General features: G+C 44.2%; 1 protein-coding gene across 4 annotated transcripts in view; it reads left to right on the top strand.

Annotated features, from left to right (window-relative positions):
- The window catches only part of GOLGA2 (golgin A2), a 31,696-nt gene extending 11,097 nt beyond the window's left edge, over positions 1-20,599 (top strand). For 2 of the 4 annotated variants that reach the window (XM_075835135.1, XM_075835134.1), the window contains 25 exons: positions 2,115-2,219; positions 3,194-3,237; positions 4,462-4,525; positions 5,316-5,369; positions 5,886-5,966; positions 7,146-7,184; positions 7,277-7,339; positions 7,859-7,952; positions 8,507-8,613; positions 9,696-9,754; positions 9,832-9,973; positions 10,195-10,284; positions 10,426-10,533; positions 12,180-12,267; positions 12,823-13,169; positions 13,280-13,393; positions 13,490-13,714; positions 14,399-14,498; positions 14,576-14,664; positions 14,830-14,986; positions 15,194-15,261; positions 15,370-15,472; positions 15,783-15,889; positions 15,979-16,138; positions 18,019-20,599. In XM_075835135.1, the coding sequence (XP_075691250.1) occupies positions 2,115-2,219; positions 3,194-3,237; positions 4,462-4,525; positions 5,316-5,369; positions 5,886-5,966; positions 7,146-7,184; positions 7,277-7,339; positions 7,859-7,952; positions 8,507-8,613; positions 9,696-9,754; positions 9,832-9,973; positions 10,195-10,284; positions 10,426-10,533; positions 12,180-12,267; positions 12,823-13,169; positions 13,280-13,393; positions 13,490-13,714; positions 14,399-14,498; positions 14,576-14,664; positions 14,830-14,986; positions 15,194-15,261; positions 15,370-15,472; positions 15,783-15,889; positions 15,979-16,138; positions 18,019-18,266 (2,856 nt within the window). In that variant the 3' untranslated portion in view covers positions 18,267-20,599. The remainder of the gene's footprint in view (positions 1-2,114; positions 2,220-3,193; positions 3,238-4,461; positions 4,526-5,315; positions 5,370-5,885; positions 5,967-7,145; positions 7,185-7,276; positions 7,340-7,858; positions 7,953-8,506; positions 8,614-9,695; positions 9,755-9,831; positions 9,974-10,194; positions 10,285-10,425; positions 10,534-12,179; positions 12,268-12,822; positions 13,170-13,279; positions 13,394-13,489; positions 13,715-14,398; positions 14,499-14,575; positions 14,665-14,829; positions 14,987-15,193; positions 15,262-15,369; positions 15,473-15,782; positions 15,890-15,978; positions 16,139-18,018) is intronic. The other 2 variants (XM_075835137.1, XM_075835136.1) reach the window with 1 other exon arrangement.
- Positions 20,600-20,866: the final 267 nt, after the last annotated feature.

The raw sequence follows: 20,866 nt of genomic DNA, 5'->3' as shown, positions 1-20,866 counted from the left end.
TTTCTGCAAAGAATTGTAATTTGGCCATGACGTGAATAAACCCTTAGACTGATCCTACTGTGAACAAGTTGCATTCCCACATATGAACCTTTTTCTCTTCTAATTAGCCAATGGTTACCCCCAAAACAATCTGGGTAATGTTTGGTTAGTGCAGATTTCCCCCGGTAGGCATATTTAAGATACTATAAGCACCCTAAAATATTCTTGTAGGCTTACCTAATGACTATTCCTTTATTGACCCAATGCATCCAAATAAATACAAAAATAAAATGAAGACTCTTCAAATCTGTATTTAATAAAGAAATATAAAAATCAACCGTTTTGTGTATACAACCTTTATGCATATCTATATGTCTCCATTGTTGCAGACCAGAAACAAACCCTGTGTATAGTGTTACTCTTCTGTCCGCCCCTCTTGTTGCTCCCCTACAGAGGATCAGACTGGGTTTGTTTGACGTCTGTAAGTATGGAGATACATAAAGCTGCCGCCATCGTTATCGGCCATTCCTTTTCATTGAGGCTGCAGTACGGAGCTTCCACGAGTTCTGAATCATGAAGGGTGCAGGAACTAACAAGTGGATAGTGTCAATGTCACAGGCGTCTGTTCTCTCCTCCCAACACCTCTAACTGGCCAAACTGGAATTGTGAGTCACATCCGTCACTCCCTGTGCACTATCTTCAGGGTTTGTGCCCGTTCTCTTCTGAAGAACTACAAACCCCAGACTGCCGAGCAGTGTAATTACCTCTCCGGATACTTGTGATCATTGAGCGATGTGACTATAATCCTCATTATCTTCAGAGTTTCTTTTGGAATAATATTAGTCATTAATTTCGATTTGACCATTTTGAGGTATTTTCCATTACATAAAACATCTACGATCTAGGCCAGCAGTTTGGAATATGAGTAAATCTGGGTTATGAGGAGCCAATGTGGTAAGTTACAACGTGTGTGTATTTCTCAGGGCCTGAGGGGGCGGAGCATGACACCGTGTTTCAAAGAACGCCAAAGAGAGAATCTGTCATGCTCCGCCCTCTGCATTGCAGCAGTTGTCATCTTGCCTGGAGGACTCTAGAGAAAAGGGGATTGATCATTGATTGATTGCTGGCCCCTTCCCAAGCTGCCAATGTGAATGTGTCCTAGACATCTTGTAGGATCCATTGATGTGAATATTGGGGACACTGGCAGAGTACCCATTTCCATTCATAATCCTTTCCCCCATCTATGTGTTTGGCTGCATCTCCCAATAAAGTTGCAGGAGAGGCTTCCGCCGTCGTACGGTTGCTTAGCCAGCCGGACCGTCCGCTACTCCGTCACTTTTAGGCCTGATGCACGCGAATGTGTTTTTGCATCCGCAAAAAATGCAGATGTATCGTGGACCCATTCACTTCTATGGGCCAGTGCAGACGACCATGGTTTCCACATTCCGTACATTGTCCGGGAGCACGGACCGCAAAAAAAATAGGACAAGTCATTATCATGTGCACGGTTCGTGAATTGAGGATGACACTCCGCGGCCCTCCGTGCCATGCAAACCGCTACGGTCATGTGCATGAGGCCTTAAACTTCTGTCATTAGAGACGCAACCCAATACTGAAACTACCATGTGCGTCAAGTTTTTAATCCTTTTATGTTGCCGGCAAATCTCTTTGCTCATTGCCTTTTGAATTAAAAAATGTTTATGTAAATTTTATGTTTATTTTGTGTTTTAAAGGGTATCTATAACCAGACTGACCCTTTAAAGTTGGTACAGGGGTCTCCTACCTTTTGGCATTCAAGCAATTGTGAAACTAGAACTCCCAGCATGCCGCTGTCAGGCCATGCTGGAAACCCACAGGTCGGAGACTATTGTTTTTGGTCATACTCTAATAAAACTAGTGGGTGCATCTTCAACCAATAAACCACCCTCCTGTCCAGGCGCCAAAAGATGGTCTATACACGACCTAATGTAGTATTCCGGAACCTTCGCACCTAGAAGTCTCACATGATCCTCGTCTTATAGATGACGTGACATTAAATGGTCGGTCTGGTGATGGACGCCCTTTATAATGAACATCCTAACCTTGTGCCGTGGGGATCCATTTGTTGTGCTAACCCCTGTCGTGTGCTCTAACAGGTGCTCTTGGAGAGTGATGATCCTGATGCAGAAATCCTAACTGAGGATGTCTTGGATAATTCTCAAACCCCAACAGAAACCCAGTTTAATAGCCCACTGTTCGAGGTGTGTGACTGCCACACACTGCGCTTTCTGTATGAGTTTCTCTAGCCGTTCTCCTTTAATCTCTTACCTGTCTCCTATGGAAATAAATCCGGGCTTTACTCTGCTTTAAGGGGAAATTCATCGTTTTTGAAGAGTAGAACAACATCTGGTGCTAAACAGAGCAGGTCAACAAACTGCTGTTGACAGATCTGATTTTCTAAAATGTTTGTATTTAGTACTTTGAGTGCATTATGGTGGTATTCTGTGAATGGGCTAAATACCATAGCAGTCTTGCTCATGATCAAGTAGTGTTCATATGATAATGTGTGGGCACTTCTGATTGGAAGCGAAAGAAAAAAATCAGTCAGCAGCAGCTTACCTGCTTGCGGACGGTTTCCAATTTAGCTACAGGTTAAATACTGACTAAAAGTATGTAAAACAGCAAAAATAAAGACTACACGGATTATTGTATTTCTGATGACTAGGCTAACTGTGATAAGAGGTGGCTCGCCGCGTTTCTATCCCTCACTTTTTCCCATGGACTCTGGGTGGATTTAAGATACAAATATCATGCATTTCTTAACTCTATAGGTTTTACAAAGGGGCTGTCCCATTTACAAATTGATGCCAGCCCGGCGATCAGCTGGTGGTCGTAGGTCCGCCACCAGAATCGCCCTCAAATGAACTGCCTACCATTTATTATGTGAACAGGCTGGGTTCGCCAATGTGACAGCCGCTCTTGTACCTTCACGATTCAATATGAATATGCCGAGTGCTGTTTGTCAGTAACCGTTTATATGAAATATGTGATGTTCGAGACTCTCCACCCCTATTTTAATTATCTTGGTGCTGGCCCTCCAATATTCGCTTGCATGCTGCCATGTCTGTACCCTGCCTAGATTTCTTTCTTGCTCTCCCTCCTTTTTATGCTGCTCAATATCTCTGTTAATATCTACAGCTCCTTTTTTTGAAAAAAACATTTTTTTCATCTGCAGCAAAATGACTACGATGGTACAAAGATGGCATCAGATGGCAAGAGGTGAGCGATCTACATTATTATTGGCTAGGTAATACTTGTTCTTGGATCGCACAAGTAAAGAGCGGAGGTGTTTATCCTTGTTTGGCCGGTGCAACGAGCGCCGATCAATGAGACTACTCATTGATCGTCGCTTGTTTGCTCCTTTACTACGATCTCTCGTCCCCATACGTTTGTATCATGTCGGCAGCACCTCTCCCTGTTTACACAGTGATGTGCTGCCGACAACTATAATATTTGACGCATTTAAAACGAGACGATCAGCAGATGAACGAGCGTTTCCTCGTTCATCGCCTGATCTTTGCCCTGTTTACACTGGCCAATTATAGGGAACACTCGGTTGCCCGATAATTGGCCAGTGTAAAAGGGTCTTTAGAGCCCTTCTAACACCTACTACCAGGACTGGTTCCCCTTAAATTAGAGTATCTGTGTCAAAGCAGAGTCGCTGACTCCAATTCATCCACTCAATGGCCCCTGAAGTATAGCTCGGGTATATTGGTGGAACGTTCAATGGATGCATATTAGGGCACATTTTAAGGCCACCTGGAAGATGCTCTTAAAGGGGCCTTCTGGTCCCTTTGAACAGTCCTTAGGTATCTACAATTCCTCCAGCACCGTGAAAGAAACTGGCAAATCTGAGTAGTCCCAGCTTTAATGTGCTGCAAGTTTAGTTGAGTTTATTCTCCTGTTTTTGTTTTTTTTTTTTGGTTTCTTTTGGGTTCTGTAGCTCATGTATATATTTTCAGCTCAGGGTTTTGCTCTATTTCGCTCTATTTACATATTGTTAAGGCCCTTTCGCACGGGCCAATGATCGGGCAAGCAATTGTTTTATATGAACGCTCGTTCCGGATCATTGCCTTATGTAAACGTGGCAACGATCAGTTGTTGAACGAGCAAACAGCTGATCGGATCTTATGTGGCCAATAAATGATCGCTAGTCGGTCGCACGTTTTCCTGTGTAAACAGGTGGATGTGCCGCCGACCTAATGCAATTGCATGTCGACGAGCGAATGTTTGTCCCATCGTTTTTCCGAACATTGCTTCTTGTGACTGAAGCAAACGAGCGCCGATCAATGTTCTGTATCGTCGATTTTGTTTTTCAGAGCCAATATCTAAAAGAACCTCTAGCTATTGCAAATATATGGGCAGGAAACTTTTCTAATAAAACTTGGGTACACTAGTCAGAGTAAAATACTCCGTTTAATGTATCCTGAATCTGTCTCTTAGGTTTGTCTCCTCAACGGACAGTCTCCGGCAGCTGTCTGAACAACTGAATGGATTGGTGTCGCAGGTAGGTGTCCGTACATACGCTCGGATGCACCTGATTTAATGTAGTAACTACAAGTCTTTAAAGGGTTCTCTGGGGATTTTATATTGATGGACTATCTTTAGTATAGCTCATCCATATCAGATTGGTGGGTGTCGGACCACCTGCACCACCGCCGATCAGCCGACTTAAGGGGCCGCGGTAATGAACCAGCTTACCAGGCACCGCATCCTACTTCTCTACAGCGGCTGTGTGTGATATTGCAATAACCGTTCCATGGGACTGAGCTGCAATCCAAAGCACAGCCGCCATGAATGTGTAACGTGATGTGCCTGGTAGACCTTGTCAGCTGATCGGCAGTGGTGCAGATACAAATGGGATATTGATGAGCGATCCTAAGGACATGTCATCAAAATAAAATGCCCAGAGAACCCCTTTCCGCTAGTTTTGCACATGAACGTCCGGCAGAGAATAATCAAGCATGTTGGATAGCAACATGTCCGATCCTCTGTCTCCCAGGAGATGGACGGCTGGAGGTGGAGGCAGAGGCTTATTTCACCCTCTCGCCATTGAAATAAATGTGCCAGCGACTAGCGCTAGGCTTACGGTTTATGCGTTGCAAAGACGTACGCCGCCGTCCATAATAGAGCGGCTGTGGCACTTTGAATCTCATAGGGGGGGGGGGGTACTAATACAGTATAAAGAGACAGGTAGTCTAGATCAGACAACCCATTTAGTGTTTTCTATGTGTAAGAAAAGTTTTTGGAAGTAATGACTATCACATTCCAAGTAACAAAATGATCTTCTCATTAAGGGTAACTCTTATGTAAATGGAGAAAACATCTCGTCCACAAGCCCAGACGTGGAGGTGAGTGGCCATACCTGGAAGAATACGTCAAATGGATAGATCTATGAATGTGGTGTATGATATAAGTATTGGGATGGGTAGTCTTATGTAGTGTAGCTTAGTGGATTCCGAACTGCTTCTATGGAAATTCATGACCGGAGTAAGTTTCTTATGGGTTGGGTCGTAGCAGATGCCACTCCGTGCCCATATATTACAAGGTTGCCAATTCATTACATGTCACTAATCGATACGGCGCTGTTTGAGTGCGGCACAAAAGCATTTGGAGGATGCAATCACGAGACGCAGAATATACAGACAGGCCTGCGGCATCATAATATCCGCATCACAGTCTTAATCCCGGGCAATGTCTTTATACCTAATGTTCGGTCTCATGAATGTGGAGATTACTATATATATCATGACGTAGACTACTTTTTTTTTTTCCGCTATTATCTGAATGTCTTTCCTTTGTTATATTTCCCTCTTCCCTGTGCCGGCCTCTTCTCTATTTCCCTATACTGAATGCATGCGCCGCAGTCTCGTTACCAGGATTTGGCTGCTGCCTTGGACTCCAGTAACTTAACAAACAAACAGCTCAGTGCAAAGATAGAGGAACTGGTAAGAGCAGAATGCTGCGATCTATACATTAGCATGTCTGGTATGATGTATGTCCGGGACAGGCTGCCTATGCTGCATCCAATCAGCTCTGTCACTGTTCGGCTGTTCCTCACCTACCTGCATGGAGCCCCCCCCCCCCTTCCTCCACTCGTCTCTCGTCTGACCTCTCATTTATCTCTGTAAAACACAGAAAGCTACACATAGCACAATATAGGGAATTGCTATGTCCAAATGCAGGTTTTCAAGACCAAAATATTCACCATTGAGTTTTAGGGGAACAGCAGCCGCTGTCGGCAAACGGGGATACATGGGAATACCACATGTTATACCAAAGGATCTTAACCCTTTAAATTCCACAACATTCTCTGGGGGTTTCTGTCCTAACTATTGACTTTGCATTGACTGCCCCAGTGAGGGTGCCGGTGTGAACTAGAATCTCTACAGATGTTCAATGCAGAGTTACTTGACTACTGTTATTCGCAAAGTGACTAATCGTCTAAGTAACTGTTTAGTATTCATCTCAATCCCAGACTTGGGCCAAGACTAATCTCAGTGTGCTGCTGCCCCTTTACGGTCGCCATACACAAATAGACATATGTAGTCCAAACCCACCGATTTTTGGTGGGACCGGCCAACCATCCTATGTCTATTAGATGTTCTGCCAAAGTTCGTTGGGCAGGCGTCCTGAAAATAACCGATTCGGGATGTTTACTGCGGATTTCACTTTTGTCAATGTAAAAGGGGTAAAATCCGCCTGCGTGTGTGGGTATCGTTGGGGCTCGTTCAGACGAGCGTTATTCTCATCAGTGTGCTGTGCTTTGAAACAAGCACACCGCACACGGACCCATTGATTTCACATGCGTTGTTTTTCGCGCAGCGTTTGTCCATTGTGTGAAACTCACTGCATGTCCTATATTGGTGTGTTTTGCATGAAAACAGCGGACCGCACATGGGCGCACATCCGTGGGCTGTCCGTGTTTCACACATCAATTACATTGGAAAAAAAAGTGCATCAAAAACACACGCCACACACACAAAGCAGACTGGTGCAAAACGCGTCGCACGCGGACAGATTGACTGGCGCCTGATGACTGACGTAAAAACTGCATGCCAAATCTGATATCTGAATTCTCGGGTCTTGACCAGTGGATTTTTCTTGGTTTTTGTCTCACCCAATAGAAAAAGCAGAACCAGGATGTTATGGATCAGCTTGACAAGGTAAAGCTCTCTATCCTATCAATGGGTGTGCAGACGAATGGTAAGGTTATCAAGATTGTCTTACCGGTGTATCTGGATTTCACTTTTTCCAGGAAAAGAAAGGCTTTGAACAGAAATTTTGCAAGGAGCAGGGCTCCCTCCGAGAACAGCTGCAGGTGAGCCGTCCAGAAAACTCTTTAAATATTGATTGTCAAAGAAACGTTCCTTTCTTGCCCATCACGAACAGACTTATTTAATAAACCAGACTTATTAAAGTTATTTTAGAAAACCCAATTTCAAATACCCTATTAAGAAGTTATAAGGTAATAAAGGGAATCCTGATCTGTTAGCCAGAGCCGAGAGTGGCTACAGAGTATGTCTCGCTCTGGAGTGTCCATGCATTACAAGTACAGCTCGTTGATTTTAAATGAGAATTCTGTAATGCTTAATTTTTCCTGTGGAGGCGCTGTAGGAAACTTTAGCACTTGCCACTGGGTTCTCCCTACAGATCACTAAGGGTTCCAGCAGCTGGAGAGATGTCATCTTATTGGTCACTATGGGCGTTTTCATTGTTCTTATTTGCACCATTTGTCCGTGATGAAGAGATAGTTACGCTGTAAACTAAAGATGGTACTTTACCTTTAATTATATCTCGTTTATATGGCATAAGCTTTAAACTTGTTTTATGACTCCAGGTTCACATCCAGACGATTGGTATTTTGGTATCGGAAAAATCGGAACTACAGACTGTCTTGTCCTACACTCAGCAGGCAGCACGTCAGAAAGGAGGTATAAGTTCTCAAGTCCTCTTATTCTGTATACTTCCACCTATACAAGAGATGCAGCAAATAAACCGGACTACCCAACAAACCATGTTTTTATCGTCTGATGTGCAGGTGGGGCGGCAGTATTCGCTGCACAGGGCCTTCTCTGGCTGCAGAAAACTCTGGTTTAGCAACATTATAAAGTCGTTTTGGGCTTCTTTTTTAATTTGACCATGGATGGTGAGGCTCCAGTAGAGAGACCCTGGTCTAGACAGTAGTTCCAGTCCACTGCAGCGATTTTTCAACTGGGCCTCTCCAGTAGGATCCTACATAATTACCATTTCACCAGGAGGTGTCAGCCAATGCCAACGTTTTGCTAATAGGCTCCGTGTAGCCCTAGCACAAGTTTGCAAATGAAAGCAGCCATTTTTTAAATAACACCCCCCCCCCCACCCCCCCAATAATATTTATTTTTTGGTGGCGATGCCAGATTCAATCGACTGTTTATGGGTTCACATATCCTATAGGTTCTCAATTGTAGTGTTCAAGGCTGACATTTTTTGGGGGTTATTCTTGCAGCGGAAGTGGAGGATCTTGTTATGCGTTTACAGTCGACCCGACAGAGAGTGGCAGAGCTGGAGCGTACCCTGTCCTCTATTTCTGCTCAACAGAAGCAGCTGGAAAAGGTAAGGTTCATTACAAAGTTTCTGTATCTACTTCTCCTGCTTCCTGGGTATGGTTGATGTCCGGTTTAAAGAGGCTCTGTCACCAGATTTTGCAACCCCTATCTCCTATTGCAGCAGATAAGCGCTGCAATGTAGATTACAGTAACGTTTTGTTTTTTTTCAAAAACGAGCATTTTTGGCCAAGTTATGACCATTTTTATATTTATGCAAATGAGCCTTTCTTAAGTACAACTGGGCGTGTATTGTGTATGTACATCGGGGCGTTTTTACTTGTTTTACTAGCTGGGCGTTGTGAATGGAAGTGTATGATGCTGACGAATCAGCATCATCCACTTCTCTTCAGAACGCCCAGCTTCTGGCAGTGCACAGACACACAGCGTGTTCTCGAGAGATCACGCTGTGACGTCACTTCCTGCCCCAGGTCCTGCATCGTGTCGGACGAGCAAGGACACATCGGCACCAGGCGACAGAGGCTACATCGACTTACCTGCAAACGCCGATGCTGCTGCAGAATCAACTGTAGCCTCTGTCGCCTGGTGCCGATGTGTCCTCGCTCGTCCGACACGATGCAGGACCTGGGGCAGGAAGTGACGTCACAGCGTGATCTCTGGAGAACACGCTGTGTCTGAACTGCCAGAAGCTGGGTGGTAATGAAGAGTAGTGGATGATGCTGATTCGTCAGCATCATACACTTCTATTCACAACGCCCAGCTTGTAAAACAAGTAAAAACGCCCCGATGTACGCACATAATACACGCCCAGTTGGACATAACTTTAAACACGCCCAGTTGTACTTAAGAAAGGCTCATTTGAATAAATATAAAAATGGTCATAACTTGGCCAAAAATGCTCGTTTTAAAAAAACAAAACGTTACTGTAATCTACATTGCAGCGCCGATCTGCTGCAATACGAGAGAGGGGTTTGAAAATCTGGTGACAGAGCCTCTTTAAGGAGATAGGAAAGAACACTACAATATTTCGGGCTGGAAAAGCTGCCACACTGGTGCCAGAAACGTTATTTTTTTTTTTTTTTTTGGGGGTCACCCTCATAATGTTTATAAACACTTGACTTCATTTTCCAGCTTAATAAAGAACTGGAGAAAGAGAGGGACAACCTTCGTCTTGAAACCTTGAAGAACAGGTAGGACTTGGCCTTGAGTTTGCTGTTTGATAAACCGATCAGACCTCCCATGGGTCTCACTTGTCCTCTGTTTGCAGTAAGAGCAGCGATGAGGTAAAGCAGCAGAACTCTGAATTGTCGGAGAAACTAAACGCACTTCTATCAGAGAACGCCGCCATGAGATTGGAGCTTGGGGACCTGCATAAGAAACTCGAAATGGCTGAACTTATGATACAACAGGTAGCGCTGAGAAAGCCGTAGTGGAAAATAGGGGGTTCACATACTAAACACTCATATTGGAAACTACCTGGTGTCAAATAATTATTTTACACTTGTTAAGGCCCAGGGATTTGAAGGGTAATGCCCCAGTGGGAAGTGTTTGTGAACCCCTGGTTTATACCATTTTATTGATTACTATAGATTTTGGTTCTTGACCTTTTTTTTTTAATTTCCTTTTCCAGTTTTCCAATCAGACAGGAGCCCCTGACGCTAACCAGCAGCTACGGATGGTCATTGAAGAGCGAGACCACCTGGGCAGTCAGCTAGCACAGGTCATTTCTTATATTGGTACAATACCCTATCGGGTTATGCATATGTGATTCTTTATAATGTACGTCAATAGGGATGTCGTACATTTTTTCATCCTCAATATGCCGTATGGCAGAGCAAACCACAGTTCATTTATGTTTCAGATGTCGGATTTTCTTCACCAACTCCGAGCAGAACGGGACCAGTATGTTGAGAAATTGAAGGAAGAAGGGACAGTTTGGCAAGAAAGAGTCCGTCACCTGTCTGAGCAAGTGAGTTTCCTCATGAACCAGCGAAATGTAAACGGTGTATGGCATTTCGTGTCAGAATACAGATGGCTTTGGACGTAGGGAGAGAAGTTCATCCTAAAATAAAGTTCCAGTTTGGAGCCACATTACACTTTCTTTGTCGGAGCTTTGTGTTATGGACCACTCCCTGTAATAAGGTTTTTAGCAAAACTACTACATTCACAAGCTGTTCCAATCCCTTTAACCCTTTCACGCCGCAGCCCTTTTTTCAGATTTTCATTTTCGTTTTTTCCTCCCCACATTCCAAAAGCCATAACGCCTTTATGTTTCCGTCGATATAGTCCTATGAGGGCTTGATCTTTGCGGGACGAGTTGTAGTTTTTTGTAGCACCATTTACTTTGCCATATAATGTACTAGGAAACGGGAACAAAATTATTTGTGTGGTAGAAAATGACAAACACCAATTCCTCCATGGTTTTTTGCGCGCTATTTTTACGGAATTCACTGTACAATTAAAATAACATGTTCATTTTATTCTATGGGTCAATACGAATACGCCGATACCAAATGTATGTAGTTTTTTTCTATATTTTACTAGTTTTACAAGTAAAAACCTAAGTGTAAAAAAGAAAATTAATTTTGTTTTGCCAAATTCCGAGAGCCGTAATTTTTTTTTATTTTTCCGTCGATTAAGTGGTATGAGGGCTTATTTTTTGCGGGATAAGGTGTAGTTTTTAATAATACCATTTTGGTGTACATGGGACGGTTTGATCACTTTTTATTTCATTTTTTGTGGGAGATTAGGTGAAAAAAAAATAGATTCTGGCGTTTACAATTTTTTTTTTTTTTGTTTTTACGGCGTTCACCGTGTGGCTTAAATAATTATATATTGTGATAGTTCAGACTTTTACGGACGCGGCGATACCAATTATGTTTTATTTAATTTTTTTACTATGCTCTAGGGGAAAAAGGGGGGTTTTTTGAACTTTTAATTTTTCAAATTTTTTTTTTTACACACAAAAAAAACGTAAACTCATTTTTACTATTTTTATTAGTCCCCCTAGGGGACTTCAACCAGCGATCGTTAGATCGCTTGCACGATATATGGCAATGCTAATATATTGCAGTATATCGTGATTCTGACCGTCTCCTATGAAGCCCTGCCGGAGGCAGAGCTTCATAGGAGTACAAAGATGGCGGACCTGGGGGACTTCGTCAGGCCCCCAGGCAGCCGTGCCAACCAACAGCTCCCCCCGATCTCGCCGCGTTTTTAGAAATTTAAATGCCGTGATCTCTATTGAAAGCGGCATTTATCGGGTTATACAAGCGGGATCGCGCTAAAACGGGATCCCACTCGTAACCCGGAAGTGTCGGCTGTAACACACAGCCGTCACACTCGCTCTATGGAGCGGACTCGGCCCGTGACCCCGCTCCATATTCCCCCACCCGGTGTGCGCCGTATATATACGGCGGATGTCAGGAAGGGGTTAATAGACCTATATGGCTGTGGGGGAATCTGGTGCCCTTCAACTGTATATAGACGGTGAAAGGACTACTCTTGGGATGGCACTGTGCCTATTTGCACTTATCTGTATTGCTCTTGTTTCATATTGTTTTAGGGCATCATATTAGTTACAAATGAAATACTGATGATTTCTGCTCTTTCTAGGTTCAGACACTCAACCAGGAAAAAGAGAGCGCTAGGGTACAGGTAGAGCAGTTGGAGACCAGAGTGACCGAGCTTCTATTGGCATCAGGTATGTACATTGTACAGATTAAGTCTATCTTCACATTTTGAGCACCATTTTAGATATAGATATAGATATATCTGTACTGATCCATATTTACAACCTATATTCCACTTGAGCTGTATTCACCATTCCAGACAATCTGCTTGTTATTGGAAACAGTCATCAAGCTTGTCGTCAGACATTTCCCTAGTTGCTTAGCTGACCTCCTATAATGCAGAGGGCCAGTTAGTTTTCCCTAAATCAAGTGACTACAGTGCCTGGTGTAAAGGTGACGCTTCACGGAATTTAAATCCCAAGAACAAGCTCTGTATTGAGACCGCATGAAATTCTGTGGTAGATTTCAGTTCGCCTGCAGAATTGTGAATGCAGCTCTGAAGTATAATCCGGCTGTAACTTGGGGTCATTACAAGGTAAGTAATGCAGTGTATTTGAACATAATTTTTTATCTAGATCATTCTTTATGTAAACTAGTGTTGAAAGGGGAGCGTGTTTTAAACTCTTGTCAGATGTACCCCTCTTCTACACTTCCACTTTATAACTTTGAATCATTGTGCTTTACAGCAGTAGAGCCGGCTGACTCCGAACCCTCTCCACCCCAGGGCCCTTCAGAAGTAGAGGTGGCCCTACAGCAAGAGGTTGAAAAGCTACATCAGGAATTCCTTGAGCTGCAATCCAGGTATCAGGCCCAGGTGCAGGACAACAGCCAGCTGAGTCGTCTCAACCAGGAGCAGGAGGAGCAGATCCTTGAGCTAGAGAAGACCTTGGACAGGCATAGTGAGGATAATGTAGATAAACAGCAGATCCTGGAAAACATGCAGAGCGACAAAGCCACCATCAGCCGGGCACTGACCCAGAACCGACAGCTGAAGGAACACCTTGCAGAACTTCAAAACGGATTTGTCAAGCTGGTATGTCACCTGTGTATGCACGCGATCACATTTCCACTGAATAAATCCTGACCTGTGCCGCTGTATTGCAAAGAGCATGGGTTTTATGTTTATTTCTTTTACTCCTGCAGACAAATGAAAATTTGGAGCTTACAAACGGACTACAAAGTGAGCAGCATGTGAAAAAAGAACTGGCCAAGAAACTGGGTCAGTTACAAGAGAGGATAGGAGATTTTAAAGAGCAGGTGAGCCTATACTAAGGAGGGTTACAAGCCGATCCCCCTACTGTTTGCTCTTAGTATTGCGTCATTGACCTTCTGTACATGGTTTCTATCTTACAGCTTGCAACGAGAGAACAGGAAGGGCAACTACTGCAAGCTCAGCGGGATGAGATCTCTGCTCATCTCCAGCAATACGCTGCAGCGTACCAGCAAGTATCCATCGAAAGGGAGGAATTCCAGAGGCAGTACCTGTTACAGGCCCAGCTCATGGACCGGCTGCAGCACGATGAGGTGCAGGGCAAAGTCAGCGCAGAAATGCACCTGAAGGAGCTACAGAAAAGCAGGGTGAGCTACCGAAAGGTTCCCAGGCTAATGCACGCTAGCACTGAAAAATGTTCAAATACTAGCACAGCAGTGTCAAGGTATTTTACCATATGATGACGACCACTACTATATGTACAAGGCACCTTAATCCGTTTATATTTGGATCTCCTTGGTATGGTTTAAAGAACTTTGAGGACCTGATGTCTGTTCTTACCCCAATACTGATTTTTTTCATTTGAAAAAGGGCCACCTTTGCATATGGGCCGAAACGTCACTATGTTATAGGTATTGGATTAATAAATATCTATATTATGCTACTTCGGACATGAGTGCCATCAATAACGAGTATTGCAGTGATACAGGACGGAGGAGGGGTTTGTCAGGAGGGTACATCGTGTCGCCAGCACAGAATCGTGGAATTCGTGCTGCTCCACCGCTATTTTTTTGTTACAGTAGTGATCGGGTGAGACACACCCCATTGAGAAGAGGACTGGTGACCTTCAATTTATTCATACATTTCCAGGAGGAATAACAGAAGTTCTAAGAACAGATGCTCCAGAATTGTTTTATGGGGTATAAAAGGATTTACTAAAGCTGACAAGCCCTCCTGAATGCTTCTATACCCTTTCATGATGTATCTAGTTTATTCTTTTTTTTTTTTTTTTTTTTTTAACCCTGTTTTGACCTGTTGCTTTACTTTTTCAGAAAAACCTTCAAGTTCTTGCCAAAGAAAACCAAGATCTGAAAGCTCAGATGATGCAGATTTGCAACGAGCCAGAAAGCAGAGCTTTGAGTCGCATGGAAGGTAATGACAAGTGACTTATTTTTATTGATTCTATGAGAGGTGCTGGATTAGGACTAAACCGTATATCGATTACTCAGGGGACGGCGTGGAGAGCAAAGTCTATGAAGATGAAATCCCTAAATCGGCACTGGTTATTCCTGAAGATTTTGAAAGTCGAGAAGAAATGGTTAGTATTTCAGCGGTGTTAATGGCCTGTGTTTTGTGGGTACAGCTCAGGCTGTTCTTCCCTTAGTGACCTGATGGTCTGACCCACATGCCAATAGATGAATCTTCACTATTCACTGTTACCGTCACATCTTCAATCTGCCATGCTTTGCTTTTTACTCTGCAGATGTCGTTCCTTTCTTCTTCCGTCTCCAAGTTACATGGAGAGCGGGATGAGGTGGAGAGGCAGCTCACGGAGCAGAAGAGGAATTGTAAGCAGCTCCTGCAGCAGATATATGAGCTGAGACAGCAGCAGATGTCCAATCCTCCCCATCAGTCCGCAGGTAGAAGATAAGAAAATAAATATATATATATATATACTGCCACAGCAGTGTATATACGGGCTCTGTGACCACCTACATTTAGCCCTTTTTGCGGGGTATTGTTACTATTTCCTTCCCGCTGTAGTCACAGTCATTGTAATACTAAACCTTATAAATATTACTACTTGCTTAGTACTTATTGAGGTTCCCTGTGTGTCTTGCTGACAGTAGTCGGTATGGAAAGTGTTCCCAGAGAGGTCTATGATGCTTTGCAGAGTGCCATGGAGAAGCTGCAGGTAAGCCCCATCACAATGTACGATGATCTTACTCCTTTTGTATGTAATGTTTCTTACTCAATCCTTTTTTTTTTTTTTTTTTTTTTTCGCTCTATTATTTGGTCTTAGTTCCGTTTCACCGACTTAATGCACGAGAGAGTGGAACTGAAGGAGAGGGTGGAAGACTTGGAACATCGGTGTATTCAGCTTTCAGGGGAAACTGATACTATAGGTCAGTGCTTTCCTATCAAGGATCCAACCGCTAACCAAAATGGTGGCTATCAGTTTTGTGAAGTAGTTGTTACTCCTGTAGAGCGCTATATTACTAGGGCATATCCTTTTAAAGCGTGAGACGGAAGAGGGGGGGGGGATGCCACGTCTCCAGAGCGGACTCACTGTCCTTATGCTGTGTTTTTAATGGGCAGCACAGTCTTTTTTTCGTTTTGGCGGTAATTTTATTTGGGTTGGGAGTAGAAATGCTGCCATTAATACAATGCTTCTATAGGACGTTGAGTGAGGGCCTTCGCACTTTCTGCTTATAGGGGAATACATTGCACTTTATCAGAGCCAGAGGGCAATCTTGAAACAGCGACATAATGAGAAGGAGGAGTACATCAGTCGACTGGCCCAGGACAAAGAAGAGATGAAGGTTGGTAAATCCATTGGTTGGGCTGCATGAGAAACCACGATTGTGAGCGCCGCAGAGTCCCAATGATTGTTTGTCCTCTCTCTGCCCAGGCCAAGTTGTTGGAACTGCAGGTCTTGGTCATGAGACTAGTGGCGGAGAGGAATGAATGGTACAAGAAGTACGTAGAGGTTGCGAGAGGTTCCAAGCAACTCCAGCAGTTCGCACAGAGTGAAGATAGGCCAATGGAGGTGGACACAACTACCGGGGCAGGTAAGTGACATGTCTGGCATAAATGTGATCGTTTCTATTCCCTGCAGCTCATGTGATTATTTTTTGGTGTATTGCACTCCACTGGATCGTGCGCTCAGTGAGGGTCCCAGTTTTCGCTTGTGCCATGTAACTGGTCACGGTTGTCTGGAGATTTTTTAAAAAAAAAAAAATGTCCTGCTCCCTATTGAATTGTTTTTTCATTCCGGCTGTTAAGAACGATGCTTAGCAACAAATTATCAAGTACTTAGGTCAAAAATCCAGATCTCCCCACACTCTGAGATCGGCTGAAGTCACTCACTTTGAGGCCTCATGCACACGACCGTATTTTTTCCCACCCGTAAATACTGGCGTAAATACGGGTCCGGTGTCGCACGTATTCCACCCGTTTTGCACCAGTATTTACGAACCCGTGCTCGTAAATATGGGTCCGGTGTCACACGTATTCCACCCGTATTTACGAGCACGTTTTTGGCGGCAAAATAGCACTGCACTAATCGGCAGCCCCTTCTCTCTATCAGTGCAGGATAGAGAGAAGGGACAGCCTTTTCTGTAATAAAAGTTAAAGAAATTCATACTTACCCGCCGTTGTCTTGGTGACGCGTCCCTCTCTTCACATCCAGCCCGACATCCCTGGATGACGCGGCAGTCCATGTGACCGCTGCAGCCTGTGATTGGCTGCAGCGGTCACATGGCCTGAAACGTCATCCAGGACGTCGGGCCAGATGTCGAGAGAGACGCGTCACCAAGGCAACGGGCGGGAGACCGGACTGGAGGAAGCAGGAAGTTGCCGGTAAGTATGAACGTTTTTTATTTTTTACAGGTTTATACTGATCGGTAGTCACTGTCCAGGGTGCTGAAAGAGTTACTGCCGATCAGTTAACTCTTTCAGCTCCCTGGACAGTGACTATTTACTGACGTCGCTTAGCAATGCTGCCGTAATGACGGGTGCACACATGTAGCCACCCGTCATTACGAGAGCTCCATAGACTTCTATGGACTGTCCGTGCCGTTATTACGGCCTGAAATAGGACATGTTCTATCTTTTTTAACGGCACGGGCACCTTCCCGTGAGAAAACGGGAAGGCACCCGTCGCCAATAGAAGTCTATGAGCCCGTTATTAGGGGTCGTAATTACGACCCGTAATAACGGGAGTTTTTACCGTCGTGTGCATGAGGCCTGAAGAGTAGTAAAGTACTGGGCACGTTTGATCATAATGTTTTTGTTCCAGTTGCATTGGTGGGGGTGGACCAGGAGGATTATTTAAAGCGGTTTTCCGGGGCAAAACATTGATGGTCAGTCCTTAGGATAGGTCATCAATGATCGGTGGGGTCCCTGACCTCTCGCACCACTGCTGATTAGCACAGTGAAGTGGCTGTGGTGGTCCTGTGAGTGTCACGGCCCCTTCATTGTTTACACATGTACAGAGGACAGAAAAAATGGAAGTGTTACAAAAAGTTTGCTCACCACATTTCCACTGCGTTTCCAATACGTTAGATGGTGCAAGTTGGTCTGAAACGCGTAAGCGTGGTCCCGGGATTTTTTTATTTTTTAAAATATGACCTAATAAACCCTATAGCTTTTATTCTGAGTGCTGGATATACCTTCATCATACACCTCTATTAACATGTACAGAGGCTCTTCCGTAAGTGGTGGCTGAGTCTAGTACCACGGCTCGTCCTATTCACTTGAATGAGCCTGATTCCGAGCTGTACGGCCCATTTCGATAGGAAGGGGACTGAAGGTCAGACTCCCACCAATCAAACTCTCAGAGAACCCCCCCCCCCTTTATTGATCAACTTATTCAGAGTATTGGCAGATAAAATGTAATTTCAGTGGCTTGTCATGTTGCAGCTCATAATGACCCATCTTCTTGTCATAGTACTTGAGGACGTTAGCTTATTGGAAGATTCTGAAGGGGAGAAAGCTCAAAGGGTTTCTCCGCTGTCTTCTCAAGAAGGATCAAACAGGGCCCCAAGTTCCGAAGACCCCACCGCACAGCAGATTATGCAGCTTCTACGTGAAATTCAGAACCCCCAAGAACGTCCCGGTTCCTTACTCCAGAATCCCTGCATCCCGTTCTTCTACCGTGTGGATGAAAATGATGAGGTCCGGATTATGGTAGTCTGAGATGGACAAGTCCCTCTTATCCAAGCCACCACTTCCATTCCATCTCCTCTTTGGACAGTGACTTATGGTCTCCACATGCACATGAGATGTGGTCACTTGGGGATGGGATGGTTGGATCTACAGCTGCCGGGGATTGTAATGGGCTGGGACAATGTCTTCTCTATCCCAAATGGCATTGCCAAGGAGGTCAACCCAGAAGACTGATATCCCATTTAGGTGGGCTAGTCGATTACTACACACTGCTTTGTTTTCTTCAGCTCATTGGGGTTAGGTTACTTAAGCTTTGCCAACAAAATACCGCTGCCTCCCCTTTTTTTTTTTTTTTTAAAACCTAAGCCACCCTAACACTAATGTTTTATGAGATGTAGACCTGAAAGGCTCAAGAATGAAGGAGGGGACCTGACGTAGTAGTGGTATTACGCGCTCACCTTGTGTAGAAGGATAGAGGCTGGTTCTCAAATGACATTAGGGGGTGGGGGGGATCCAGTCGAAAGGTGGAAGATGATGGATATTAAACTACTGCTCTGCCGTGATGTCTAAACTTTAGGAACGCCGCCTGGTAAATCTCCAAAATTCACATCAACGTGACCTAAACCTAATGGAGTCCGCGCGCTACGTTTACCTTCTATAGTGACCGTGCCGCGGGCCAGGTGTCTGGAGTAGGTTTTAGAGTTTTAACAGAAAGCCCAGTTATTTAATGACATGACCGCATATAAAATAAAGGACACATTGTAGGTTAGACTTTAGACTTTTTCATTTTTAACACGTACCTTGAATTTAAGCTCTGATATAACTGATTCCTATTTGAAGTTGTAATACTGTTTAGAAGATTGTTTGGCTTTGGCTCTCACCAGAACTTTTCATTGCAAAATATATGGTTCATTGTCGGACGCATTCGACTGTTAAATTTACACTTGAAGAGATCCTCCACCTAAATCTATTTTTTTTTTTATAAAAAAAAAAAAAATCTGATTAAAATGTCTGCTTGCCTTGACTTAGTCTGAGACAGACTGGTTCCTATGGAGTCACTGTAGTCGTTGTCAGTGTATCCCTAGCAACCAGCCTGGCTCCTATGACAAGGATTGATTGTCCCTGTGTTGACAGCGCAGGAGTAGGAGACGCCGCTTGGCAGCAGGATCATTCCCCGTCTCAGGCCTCATGCACACGGCCCATGATCATGGGCACAGGACGGCCACGGAGTCATCCACGGGGCGATCCGCAGTCACTGACCATTCACACAAGATGTGCTTTCATTTCAATGGTGTCGGACCGCAATTGCGGACCGTAAAATGACAATGACCTGAGTTTTTGCGGTCCACAATTGCGGCCCCCAAACGGTCCATGTAAACCACGCTCGTGTGTGTGTGTGTATAGGCCCATAGCATTGCAGTCGCAATAACATGTTCGTGTGGCATCAGTCTGCATTATTAATCAGATTTTTTTCTAAACCTAGCAACCAGTCTTGCATGACCAGGCTGGTTGGGCACTAGACTGACCGCAGAGGAAGGAGCATAGGATTGGCAGTAGCCTCCAATGCCGCGCTCCTTCTCAGCCTGCCTTGTTAATCAGATTTTCTAAAATAATTTTAGGTGGTGAACTTCCTAAAGAAGTACCCATCCTATGCCCAATGTATACAGCCATGTGACTGAACCCAGTATACAGTTTATTGGTTTGCTAGACACATTGAGGCGTACAGTACTTATTGGTGAACTGATAAACTATTTGGCTTCTGCGGATATAAGGATTTGTTTTTATTTTTTAGAACATTTTGTATCCTTCTATATAGACAATTCATTTTGAGCGCTTTTAGAGGCCGTGCCGTGAACACTATGGCGTTGATGAGGCCAATACTCTATAAGACTGGCTATTCAGTTTACAGTATTTCTTCATCGCCATGTTCTTTTAACCAATTATTATCAACACCGGAGGAGCACCAGGGTTAATCTTCTCTCCATGGTGGGTGTTTTGCACAAGTGACCCGGGTGGGTGAGCGGGCATGGTAGAAATTCCCACATCCCTTCCTGACTTGTATATGAAAGCGGTTCCTGTACATAATGTATGAGTGTAACATTTTGTATATTCCTGGATCAGACGCTGGACCTCCGCAGCATTTTCGCTGCAGGTATCTTGTACTATAATATGATTGCGCTTCTGTAGAAGCTGGTCTGTCCTCTTGATTGGAGATTTATTAATATAGGGGGGGGGGGTTCTTATAATTTATTGGGTGATGCATCACAGGTCAGGGGGCTACACTTTCCATTCTGTTGCTGAAATGATTTCATCTTGTTGGAAATAAATTTTCTTTTCTGAATAAATGTATTCAGCAGATTAAACTGCGTTGATGTCTCTTTAAGAAAAGACTTGCCATGCTCCCGGGCATTGTGAACCCGGCCATACAAAATGTCTTGGGCCCCGTGCACACGACCGTATGTTTCATCCGTAATTACGGACCCATTCATTTCTATGGGCTACGGACACCTTTCATTATTTTTTTTTTTTCACATGGGTGTCCGTTCCATAGAAATGTAAAATATAGAACATGTCCTATTCTTGACCGTAGTTACGGCACTGACTCCCCATAGAAGTTTATGGGCGCGTCC

The sequence above is a fragment of the Rhinoderma darwinii genome, chromosome 8, assembly GCF_050947455.1.
Source record: "Rhinoderma darwinii isolate aRhiDar2 chromosome 8, aRhiDar2.hap1, whole genome shotgun sequence".
In the NCBI taxonomy this organism is placed as follows: Eukaryota; Metazoa; Chordata; class Amphibia; order Anura; family Rhinodermatidae; genus Rhinoderma; species Rhinoderma darwinii.
Note: the sequence above shows the minus strand (reverse complement) of the source record. Positions and strands in the feature narration are given on the sequence as shown.